This window comes from Danio aesculapii, chromosome 25, assembly GCF_903798145.1.
Source record: "Danio aesculapii chromosome 25, fDanAes4.1, whole genome shotgun sequence".
In the NCBI taxonomy this organism is placed as follows: domain Eukaryota; kingdom Metazoa; phylum Chordata; class Actinopteri; order Cypriniformes; family Danionidae; genus Danio; species Danio aesculapii.
Window position 1 is genome coordinate 20,865,044 of NC_079459.1, and position 12,500 is coordinate 20,877,543.

General features: G+C 36.7%; 2 protein-coding genes across 2 annotated transcripts in view; one reads left to right on the plus strand and one right to left on the minus strand.

Annotated features, from left to right (window-relative positions):
* Positions 1-3,797, minus strand: part of atp6v1e1a (ATPase H+ transporting V1 subunit E1a) — a 10,034-nt gene extending 6,237 nt beyond the window's left edge. Inside the window, exons 1-3 of the mRNA XM_056451463.1 lie at positions 3,587-3,797; positions 2,290-2,355; positions 76-185 (exon numbers count right to left, since the gene is read on the minus strand). Coding sequence (XP_056307438.1) covers positions 76-185; positions 2,290-2,355; positions 3,587-3,619 — 209 coding nt within the window. The 5' untranslated portion in view covers positions 3,620-3,797. The remainder of the gene's footprint in view (positions 1-75; positions 186-2,289; positions 2,356-3,586) is intronic.
* A 3,059-nt stretch (positions 3,798-6,856) lies between these two features.
* cpa2 (carboxypeptidase A2 (pancreatic)) overlaps positions 6,857-12,500 on the plus strand; it is an 11,905-nt gene continuing 6,261 nt past the window's right edge. Inside the window, exons 1-6 of the mRNA XM_056451844.1 lie at positions 6,857-6,984; positions 7,071-7,152; positions 7,220-7,354; positions 10,310-10,408; positions 10,981-11,082; positions 11,167-11,268. Coding sequence (XP_056307819.1) covers positions 6,920-6,984; positions 7,071-7,152; positions 7,220-7,354; positions 10,310-10,408; positions 10,981-11,082; positions 11,167-11,268 — 585 coding nt within the window. The 5' untranslated portion in view covers positions 6,857-6,919. The remainder of the gene's footprint in view (positions 6,985-7,070; positions 7,153-7,219; positions 7,355-10,309; positions 10,409-10,980; positions 11,083-11,166; positions 11,269-12,500) is intronic.

Here is a 12,500-nt window from a genome sequence, read left to right on the forward strand (position 1 = left end):
GTGGATTTGAATGAAGACATCATTAAATACGCCCATGAAGACATCAGGTAACTCAAGTTAAGAAGTCAAACGCACATTTTCTTCTGTTGTTCAATTTGTTTCTCTTTCTTCTCATAGTACTCCATTATCTTCAGTCTTTGAGTCTGCACCAGTCGTCCTTTTTCGATGTTAAACTCTTCTTCTGCCTGCAAAACGCAAATAGACAACTTAAAGGAGATACTTGAGAACAGATTAATCCCCCAAAATGACAATTTGCTGTTAACTTATTCATCTGAGGGCAAAATTTTTTCTTCAGCAGAACAACAGAGAAGATTTTTAAGCTGAAACTGTTGGTGATTCATCAAATGCAAGTCAAATAATATTGTATATCATGTAAAGTTAGGAGCCATGAGTATTAATTTTGTGCAGCCTGTATATGTTTTTGACTCTTAGAGTTTTTTTACACAAGAGGCCTTTTGCACAAGGCTGGATTGGGTTTTTACCCTAGTAAGTTTGCGGTTAGTTTGAGTTTTTGCGTTCAAGAAGGTGGCTTCAGTTTAAAATAGTACATATAGCTGATATATCTAAAGTTAAATTAGCTCAAATGTTTCCTGGTGTTGGCTCTTTGTGTAATGAATGTCAGGCCGCTGAGGGTACTTTAATGTACACATTCTGGATTTGCCCTAAATTAGAAAACTTTTGGAGATCAATATTCGATACCCTTTCTGTTGTGCTTCAATATAAATTAGAGTCGGAACCACTTGTAGCATTATATGGAATCGCCCCAGAAGACTCATGTTTCTTTGTGTCAAAGTGTAAGATTCTTGCCTTCTCTTCTTTATTAGTGCGCAGAGCAATTCTGCTTAAATGGAACGATTCCCTTCCACCCACCTTTATTCAATGGACCAGAGAGATGATGTCTTATCTTTATCTTGAAAAAATTTGATACTCTTTAAGAGGATTGAGTAAACAATTATATAAGATATGGCACCCCTTTATTGATTATGTAAACCATATTAAGTAATATCGGAAAAATATATATGTACAGTTGAAGTCAGAATTATTAGCCCCCTTGAATTATTAGCCCCGTTTATTTTTCCCCCAATTTCTGTTTAACGGAGAGAAGATTTTTTTCAGCACATTTCTAAACATAATAGTTTTAATAACTTATCTCTAATAACTGATTTATTTTATCTTTGCCATGATGACAGTAAACAATATTTGACTAGATATTTTTCGAGACACTTCTATACAGCTTAAAGTGACATTTAAAGGCTTAACTAGGTTAACTAGGCAGGTTAGAGTAATTAGGCAAGTTATTGTATAACGATGGTTTGTTTTGTAGACTATAGAAAAAATACATAGCTTAAAGGGGCTAATAATTTTGTCCTTAAAATGGTGTTTAAAAAATTAAAAACTGCTTTTATTCTAGCCGAAATAAAACAAATAAGACTTTCTCCAGAAGAAAAAATATTATCAGACACACTGTGAAAATATCCTTGCTCTGTTCAACATCATTTAGGAAATATTTTTAAAAAGAAATAAAAATTCAAAGGGGGCTTAATAATTTTGACTTCAACTGTATATATCTTTTAATTTTTTTTGTTTTGTTTTTATATATTTTTTGTTGTTGTTATTATTATCATTTATCACTAAAATGAAAAATTCTGTCCGATTAAAGCTGTATTCACATCGCAATATAAATCACAGAATTACAAAAACATCACGCAACCCCAGATGGAATACATCCCAGACAAGCTCCTAAAGTGGTTTTGAGTGATTTGCGATCATATTTGAGTGATATCCTATTATGTTCATCTCATATGTGTTTCAGAGAGCATTTACACCAAGACATTTTACAACTGGAGCTATCCAAGTGGCCGGGTGTAAAAAGCCCCTTAAATTGCTGATAGCAGATAAGGACAACAGTTTCAGCTAAAAATCTTTTTATTGTTCTGCTGAAGAACAAAAATAACCTATATCTTGAATATCCTGAGGCTGAATAAATGGCACATTTTGGGTGAACTGTCGCTTTAAAACTAGTCAAATTCAGAGCAAATGTTATATTAGGATTATGACAAATATCACATTTTGATGCTGAAGCCTTTATCATGATATGCATCTCAAGCATGCTGTAGCCTATTATCTTTTGGTGCTGTGAAGGAATACCCCTGTCAATACAACAATCTGAATATTCTGACAGACATTTTAAAAGTTGAAATAATAAGTAATTATTTACAGTATTTTTGGGTGCCCATGATTATTGTGATGTATTGTATTGTTAAACATCGACACATGTCTGTATTTTACCTTTGCATCAATTTCTTCAGCCTTCTCACTGGCTTCCTGATCAATGAAGGCCATCATGTGTTTGATCTGAAGAGACACAAAGAATTATTGTCAATAACATATAATTACAATGTAATTATCCAGATGAAAATGGAGGATGTAGCATAACAGAAGAACAGAGATTTCTTCTATTGGTTTTATGATTCACAGCAAGAAGGTCGCTGGTTCGAGCCAGTGGGTTAGCTGGCATTTCTATGTGGAGTTTGCATGTTCTCCCCGTGTTTGCGAGGGTTTCTTCCTGGTGCTCCGCTTTCCCCCACAAGTCCAAAGACATGCGAATTGGGTGAATTGAGTAAGCTAAATTGGCCGTAGTGTACAGTATATGTGTATATGCGAGAGTGTATGGGTGTTTCCCAGTGATGGGTTGCGGCTGGAAGGGCATCTGCTGCGTAAAGCATATGCTGGATAAGTTAGCGGTTTATTTCACTGTGGTGACCCCTGATTAATAAAGGGACTACGTCAAAAAGCCTGTTAAAATTGTATAAAAATTGTGTATTCATTTTTGACAAAAGAACAACTAAACAACAAACAGCACTGAAATGATTTTTTATACATTTTCATTTTCAGTTCCAATAGAAGTAAATATTCATGCTTATTAAAAAAGAAATAAGTCAGACATGAGGGAAAAAAATAAACATATTTTACAATTATAAGTGTGTAAATAATTTTAGAATTGGTGCTAATTTTCAAGTATCATTCATGTTGTGTATTGAAGTACAATTGCAAAAGAACAAATGTTTTATAAATGTTGTATCTCTATACAAGATAAAAAAAAATACATAAGTCGAAAATATATGACAAGTTAACAACAATTTACTATTACATCTATTACAACTAGGTAACACGGTGGCTCAGTGGTTAGCACTGTCGCCTTACAGCAAAAGGTGGCTGGTTTGAGTCCCGGCTGGGTCAGTTGGCATTTTTGTTCTGGGTTGCAGCTGGAAGGGCATCCGCTGTGTAAAACACATGCTGGATAAGTTGGCGGTTCATTCCTCTGTGGCGACCCCTGATGAATAAAGGCACTAAGCCAAACGAACATTAATGAATGAATCTATTACAACTTTTGCTGTTTTTATTAGTAGCTTTATCAAACATCATACGGTACATTATTTCTATATTCTGTATTTCTTTTTTAGGTCAATGTATTTCAAAAGTGCACGAGCCCAATAACTAAATAATATTCTATACTTAGCTCTTCTGAAATATAATAACTAATAACTTTAACTAATAGTAAATAACTTGTTAATAGTTTACTCACCTGTTTTTGTACGGCGGCATCGCTGAGCGCCATGGCTGGTGTTTTGAAGGCACTTGCGGATATCCAAAGAGAGATTTACCACAACAAAGCTTGAAAACTAACGTTTAAAACTACTAAACTAAACTGATAACTACTTTATTAATATTAGCGAAACCTACACTAAACTACAGTTCCTCTAAACCTAGCGTCAGCTGACGAGGAAGAGAAAGGTCATAGGTGACAAAGCGTCACTAGGTTCCACCCACTTTTTATTTACTCGTCTGTCACTCAATGCATTCAAATATCATTTTATGCGCTCGGTAGTTTATTATTATTACATTCTGCTTTTTAAAATAATTTTACGTGTCACTAAAACGCCGTCGTACATTACTGAATTTTCCCAAAGGCTTTTCGAAGATTGCCTATAATAATCTCTGTGTTCAAACACAATTCATTACACTTACACGTTTTGTCCAGCCGGATAATCCTCACACGTAAATACAACTTTTATCACTTTTGGATCTTAAATGCAAACGCAAGAACTGAAAAGCTAACATTAGGCTACAAACGAACTACAGTACTTCGGGGCGCTCGCCTGTGACGTCAGCACCACCCTGCTACGGACAACTTTTCAAGCTTATTTTTTTAGAAATAATGTCCATGACAGAGTTAATCTCTCTGTTTATTATATTATAATCCACGCTATATATTATAAACAAATAAATACGCAAATACACAAACCTACGTGCCTTTTGGATCGTTTATACGTGGGAAATACATCTGTTTTGCTTTACGGTTGTTGTAAAGGCACATTTAAATAAGTATCGCTCGCGTGCACACAGCCCGCTTACCTTAACAGACGACAGAAATGAGGCGTGAGGAAGTCTATCAAATGCCTGCAAGTTCCATCATGCACACAGAACAACATTCAATATTTTTTTTTGTTACGAAGAACAGCGAAAAGTAGCCCATACAGCCACATATACTATACATTTTATGGAGGAGTGTAAATACTGCCGTTATGACAGAGTTAAATGTGTTCAGATGAAGAAAAAACCGATCACGTTAAAATGACAGTTAATATGTATGTATTTTTACACATTGACACGTTTGCATTACTGAGAGCAGGAAAGAGACAGGCTGCACTGGTAAGCTGTATCCCCATATCTTTAATCAAAATAAATGATCAACAAATTAATCTGTCTTGACAGTCTTTACAAGTGAAGGCATTATCTACATATAATATGAATTCCCAATAAGAAAATTACTACAAACCATAATATACTATTTATAAAAAATACTTAAATAACAGAGAAATTCAAATGCCCGAAACACAGGCAGGCTGCGCTCCAGATGACTTCAGCTTGATGACGTATAATGTCTTCGACACCGCCTGTAGTCCCATTTAGCAACTTGATAGCAACCGTCTTTTTGAAGAAGCGTAACCGATTTAAAAACTCAAGAGTATGATGTAACTGATGTGTTTTATGTCGTAGAATAAAACGTGAAAGTACATTGAAGTTGTGTTTGCCACGAACCTTATTTCAGCCATTTAACTGAAATCCCATTGAAAAAAACACTTTGACGAGGGAACCGGAAATGCTAAAATGCTAACTCGCTTTCGGGTTTTTGCATACAAATTGACGTCATAGTTCCTCCACTCTATTAAAGAGCCCATATTATACATCAAATAGGGTCATATTTAGGTTGTAAGGGTCTCCAACAACAGTCTAATATGCATGCAAGGTCATAAAACACTTTGATGGTCTTATAACCTGCATTTATTTTTACCTAATTATCCCAACGACTCCCAAAAGAATCGTTCAGCGATTCATTTGTTCCCAAACCCCTCCTCAGCGCGAAGCTAATCTGCGCTGATTGGACCGATGACAGCCTGCTGCGATTGGTCGACAGTGACAGGCTTCAGCACGAGACAGAGTGAAATGCCCAGCTGGTAATCAACTATATAAAAGTAGTCACAGTGCATACACGCTTCATAGTGTAAGGCTTTTTTCACACACACACACAACCCTCCTCAGAAGAACTGGGGAGATCGACGCGAGTCTCTCTCTCTCCCTCTCCCTCTCCCTCTCTCTCACACACACACACAACGCTCCTCAGAAGAACTAGGGAAAGCGACTCGAGTCTCTCTCTCTCTCTCTCTCTCTCTCTCTCCTCTCTCTCTCTCTCTCCTCTCTCTCTCTCTCTCTCACACACACACACACACACACACACACACACACACACACACACAACGCTCCTCAGAAGAACTAGGGAAAGTGACACGAGTCTCCTGTCTCCTAGCTTACGATCGATCGCCATAGCAACGACAAACGGCAGTGGAACGCGAGCTCACAAAAGCCTTTAACGTTGAATCCGTAAACAAAGCGGCACGCGTCGCGTTTTTAACGGGGCTTACATGTGATAAGAGAATATAAAGAGTAACCGCGTGTACTGTACCAGGTTAACAACTCATCTTTGGGTAGAGACTGTCAATATTATCCATCTGAGCACAGCGTGACTTCATTCGACCGGCGGCGTCTGTGTGTGTGTGTCTAGTGTTTTTTCTGTGTTAGTGGGCGGGGCCGCAGGTTTCAAATCTCCCTGGTTTGCGCGCGTAACTACTGGCGAGGCTTGTGTTTCGTGGCTGCGTCATCGCGAAACACCTAATGACTCGTTATCAAGGCGACTCGTTTGAAGCACTATGAGTCGACTCTTTTATAGATGAATCAATAGTTTTAAACACTGTACACTTACAGATTTAAGCCTTAGCTGGATATTTCACTTCACTTAGAGCTGTGTTACACACTACATGGAAGGGCATTTTCAAAAACCCATAATATGGGCTCTTTAAACACTACGAATAATATTAAAATAAAAAAGATATAATGCGGTGAGAGGAATGCCAAACGTATGTATAATAGCCTACGTTTTCCCTTATATACATAAAGTTGTGTATGCCATTCTAAAGGCTAAGTGACAGTCATTTACTGTAGATTTGTATAATGTAACCTTTCAATTAAATTAATGCTAAATTTAAAAGACTGAGAGTTAGCATCCCAACACAGCTTTTCATTTTGACCCTTAACATAGGCATAGCTGACCTTCAAGACTCAAGAAGTATTTTAAGCTTGTTTTTATTTATTTTTATTTTGTAGTCAATGAGAAACACAATCCAATGCACACCTGGCAATAAATACACATTCAAAAGTAGGTTGCATTATGTTGAAAAGAGTCACATTAACCTGCATCAGCACTAATATTACTGAGAACTCAACACGTGTGTCTGAGATTATAAATGCTGATCTCAATGAAAAATCTGAACAGTAAAGATCATTCCTACAACTGGAGAACATGAGACTTTTTATAGCATTCTTATCGCTTCTGGTGGTTGTTCACTGTGAGAAGGTCTTTAATGGGTAAGTTCAGATATTTATTATCATACTGTACACGCCAACTTTGTTACTCATTTAAAATGATAAATCTGGCCATTTATTTTTGACAGAGACCAAGTTCTCAGAATCCATGCAGAATCTGAAGACCACATTCAAGTCTTGAAGGAGCTGGAGAAGAATGTGGATTCAGAGGTATGAAGGTTTAGCTTTCAACTCATAACATATGTGACATCAAAATATTAATTATATGATTCTACAGCTAGACTACTGGACTCATGGCTTTTCTACTGAACGACCTGTTGATGTCCATGTGCCTCATGCCAGTCTGTATGCTGTCAAAGATTTCCTTTTGGAAAACAGCATCCCTTTCACTGTCATGATCAACAATGTGCAGGTGAGTTATCTATTATTAGCGATACACAGTTTATATATAAAAATTAGGCACTTATTAAAATCATATTAACTCCGATATAGGGTCATTCTGTTTTAAATCAATCTAAATATCAGAAACATTTGTTTCCTGAAGAAAGAACAAAACAGTGGTGAAAGCCAAAATATTAAATGTGACCCTGGATATATGTCTTATGTTGCATGAGTATATATTTTTGTCAATAGAAAAAAATACATTGTGTGGGTCAAAATTCTTGATTTTCCTTTTATGCCAAAATATTGTTAAACTACTACTGTAAATATATCACTCAATTTTGGATTAGTAATATCTATTGCTAAGGACTTATTTTGAACAACATTAAAAGGCAACAAAGCTGTTTGTTTTCTCAGTATTTAGATCTTTTTGAATCCTTTTTGAGTCCAGATTTTCAATATTCATATCTCGCCCAAATATTGTCCTGTTCTCACAAAACAAAAATAAATGGAAAGCCCTAGGTGAGTTTAAAAAATTGGGCCCACTGGTGTAAAAAAGGTGAGAAGAAAGCACAAAAAATACGTTTTTAATATTTAATTGTATTTAACCTATAATACATATGTAAAAATACTTATATTTAAACAAACAAGTTTGCAAGTAATGCAAAGTATTGTAAAGTATCGCAAATAAAAGTGCGAGTGTGTTGTAAAAACGCATACATAAAACTAACTAATTAAAATAAAATACAAATAAATTTAGAAAGTTTATGAAGAAGGGCACAGGTTGGACACTTGTGAGGTTTTATTACTTAAGACTTTAAGACACTTTTTCGGGTTTGTATAGAACGTGAGCAACTTGGAGAGATACGTAGATTCTGTGTAGGAGTACGTTACGTCATTCTAGTTCACCCAATAGCCGATGTTATGCAAACTAGAGTGTGGTGCTGCTGGGTATGTTTCTATTATTTTCTGCTTTTATTCATACTGTTGTTGTGTAATTATTATCATTTTTAGATATTTGTCATTTATAAATTATACAGAGCTATTCTTTTAATGAAATGTGGAGGTTATTTTTTTATCACCATCAATGTATCGTGTTTAATAGGGTTAGTGGATTGTGTAATGCGCATTGTTTATGATATATATGTACGTGCTCGCGCTTACGTTCATAGCAAATATACATGAGTAGCTTTCATGGGGCTCTCCAAGAAACGCAGGGCCCTAGGCGACCACCTATATTGCCTATTGGATGGGCCGGCACTGTTTTCATGCCATGTTTAAATCTCAATTTCACAAAATTGACACTTTTGTGGTTTTGAGGTCAAGGGTTACAAATGCCTTACATGTAGAGAGGAGATCAAATTTACAATTTTGGAAAGTTTTACTATTTATCTTTGTAAATGAATTAAAATAAGAAATGAAGATTTGCAAAGGAACGTTTGTTAACAAATGGAATCTATGTATATATAATGATCAATGGTTAATGTTAAGGAAATTACACCGCAACAATGCATTCAAAACAGAAGTGTTTTTTTTAGGTTTTGATTGATTTGATTGATTGATCTTGATTCAAGATCTAGGTTTAATCTAGAATAGCTAAAGGCTTAGTTCTTAAGAGTTAGTATTATTACTCAGCCCCATGTCATTCCAGTCCCCTGAGACCTTCATTCATCTTCAGAATACAGTAGATATTTTAGATGAAATCCGAGAGCTCTCTGACCCTCCATATCAACTCAGGCTCATTCTGAAAACGTAGTCCCATGGACGTTTCTGGAGACTGCGAATTATGTAGCCGGAGGTATGTATGGCTGCATTTCATTTCTTAAACGAACGATACGGGACGGTATGACGTCGTTCCTTTTCGCCCTTACCAGCTGACCGCTCACCTCTGTGTGGAGGGCTTTCCCACTGCAACCAGTTTGTCCAGTTAGCTCGTTGTGTACGTTGGTGGACTTGAGACACAGTCGGGGAAGAGCGGTTCCAGAAATCAGGTAAGACAAAAACAGAATCCAAAAAATAAAATGAACAAGTGAATAACAGGGTGAGAATGTGGTAAAATCCAAAAATGTGGTAAAAATCAAATGAGGGCTTTTCTTTTTCTGGACGGCTATTGTAAATCGTTGGTTGGGTTTAGGGAAGTAAGTGGGTGGGCGGGTCAATCGATAAAATTGGTTGGGTTTAGTGAAGGAGGAGCGTGGGTCAGTCGATTGGTCGGTCGGCCAGTCAGTCATTCAGCCAGTCAGACAGACAGTCAGTCAACAACGGCCTCTGCTGGGTTTACACGAGAACAGCGGGCGCGAACGGCACCCGCGAGAGAAATTTGAGATATAAAAAAGTGCACACAGCGACCTCTTGTGGATTCGCGAAAACAAAAACTGCAAAAATACGGGACGTATTTCGTGGTGTCCAGAAACATCCATAGGACTACGTTTTCAGAATGAGCCTGGGTTGCTCCATACACAGCAATGGTCCTAAGACATCCAGAAAATAAACCAAAAGCATTGTCAAAATGTTTCATGCGACTTAAGTGGTTCACCTGTAATCAGACAAATCTACAAAAATACATTCTACATTATACATTCTCTGGAGGGTCAGAGAGCTCACGGATTTCATCTAAAATATAATAATTTGTGTTCTGAAGATGAACGAAGGTCTCAGGAGTTTGGAAGGCCACGAGAGTGAGTAATTAATAACAGAATTGTCATTTTTTGGGGTAAACTAACCATTTAAAAATGTATCCAAAAATCCAAAATTAGATTTTTACTTGCCTTTAGCCAATCTAATAGTGTTGTAAATTATATTCAGTTTCTTGTAAAACCAATTGTTTTGTTTAGTGAGACCTGTCAGAATTCATATATTGACTTGGTTTTGCTGTATGTGTTTTTTTTAGCTCTTAAAATGCCAGAATGTGAGCTATCTCTTTATGAAAGTGTTATGACTTATCAGGTTAAAGTACTATCAATACTCAAATGTTCCTGTGTTTCAGGAGCTTTTGGACAGGGAGAGAGCAGAGATGGTTAGTAATGCGGAGATGGAGCGCAACACCAAGAGCTTCAACTTTGCTGCTTATCATGATCTGGATACTGTAAGTACATGTACTGATGTTTTTCAAAAAAGCACACAGAGCATTTATATCATAAGCATGATATGTAAGGGATTAAGTACATCCAGGTAGTTGTTATTGCATATTAAAGCCAGACATGCTCATCAGCAGTTGTATAAGGCTGAAGGGCTTTATTCAGCAATAACCACCTGGATATATTTTATCCTGCTTATTACATGGCCACAAAACTGAAAAAATTAGACCCAAAACTTTTTTCTAAGCTGTAGTAGATTATGAACTCTTTAATCAAAGGCAAAGCTGACAGAAACAAAAATGGCTGAATGGAGCTGATGGAGCATACACTAACCCTACCTATTATTCAGTCAGAAGATGGCGCTAAACAGTCAAAAACAACAGACAAGTATATAAATACAGATGTGAATGACATATGATTTGAAGTACCCAGAATGAGTCTGTGTTATTTGTTTCAGCGGTTGTTATCAGCAATTAACCTCGGAATGTCCTGACTGACCAATCAGAATCAATTATTCCAGGGAGCTGTGTAATAATCATTCATAGCCTAAACCAAACATCTGAGTATTTTTTATTGCCAGATTTACAGTTTTATGGACACCCTTGTTGCGAGTCACTCTAACCTGATCTCGAAAGTGAAGATTGGCAGCACCTATGAGAACCGCCCCATGTATGTCCTGAAGGTAAACAGATGATATAATTACAAAAACGCAGATTGATTTCTGTGTGCTGCTGTTTAATTTGTTACATATTCATGATGTATCCAGTTCAGCACTGGTGGAGAGAATAAACCAGCGATCTGGATTGATGCTGGCATTCATGCCAGAGAGTGGGTTTCTCATGCTTCTGCTGTGTGGATCGCTGACAGGGTGAGTGAGATTGTGGAAGAATTTAGTGTCTGGTTGACATTGTTCTTATAACACATTTAGAGCCATTTTCTTTTACAATAATATTTTTGGTACAATTTCTTTTACAATAAACACGATAATGTAGTGCAGGGGTCACCAACCCTGTTCCTGGAAGAGTGACCTTCCTGCACATTTCAGTTGCAACCCTGACCAAACACACCTGTATGTAATCATCAATGCTGCTTCAGCTTCTAATTAATTGGTTCAGGTGTGCTTGATTAGAGTTGGAGCTGAACTCTGCAGGAAGGTAGCTCTCTAAGAACAGGGTTGGTGACCCCTGATGTAGTGTATTTGTTTTCTCTGACAGAAAAGATGATATCTGATTTTCAGTTTATTAAGTTAACGTGCAATTTTCATATTTTCTAACTTTAAAAACAGTCAGTTTTTTTTGTTAAACAATATTAAGATGGCAAATATTGAGTAAAATCCCGCCCCTTTTCGCAGCACAGTACGACAGAATTTCGAACACACAAAGCCCAGTGTGACCGCAGCTTTAGCAGCATTTTGTCACGTCAGCTCATTCACAAACATACATGATCGCAGGAGTTGTCAAGAACATGTATTTATTTACAAAACATTGCACTTACTACAAACACATGGATTACTGGGGTGGTTGACAATTCAAAATCGGATGAAGGATTGAACAAAACATAGGAGTATAAATACACAAGATATAATGAACTGAATACAAACAGGGGTGAGACACAGGTGAAACTAATAATCATCAAGAAATGACAGGAAACAGAACAAAGGGGTCACATGATATAAACAAACACACATGGAATCAAACACATGAGACATCACATGACACAACAGAACACAGACATACCAGACATGTGACACATTGAGCTTTTTGGTAATATATTTTATTCTTTTATTTACAGCAAATGGAGATTGTGTGTCTTTTTTTATTTTATTTTTATTTTTCAACAGAGACATTGAATATTTTTATTTTAATTTAATTAATTAATTCATTCATTCATTTTCCTTTTATTAATTTATTAATCAGGGGTCACCACAGAACCACCAACTTATCCAGCATATGTTTTACACGGCGGATGTCCTTTCAGCCGCAACACAACACTGGGAAACACCCACACACTCCCATTCATATTTCAGAGGAAACCTACGTGAACACGGAGAGAACATGCAAACACCACACAGAAACGCCAATTGACCCAGCCGTGGTCTTC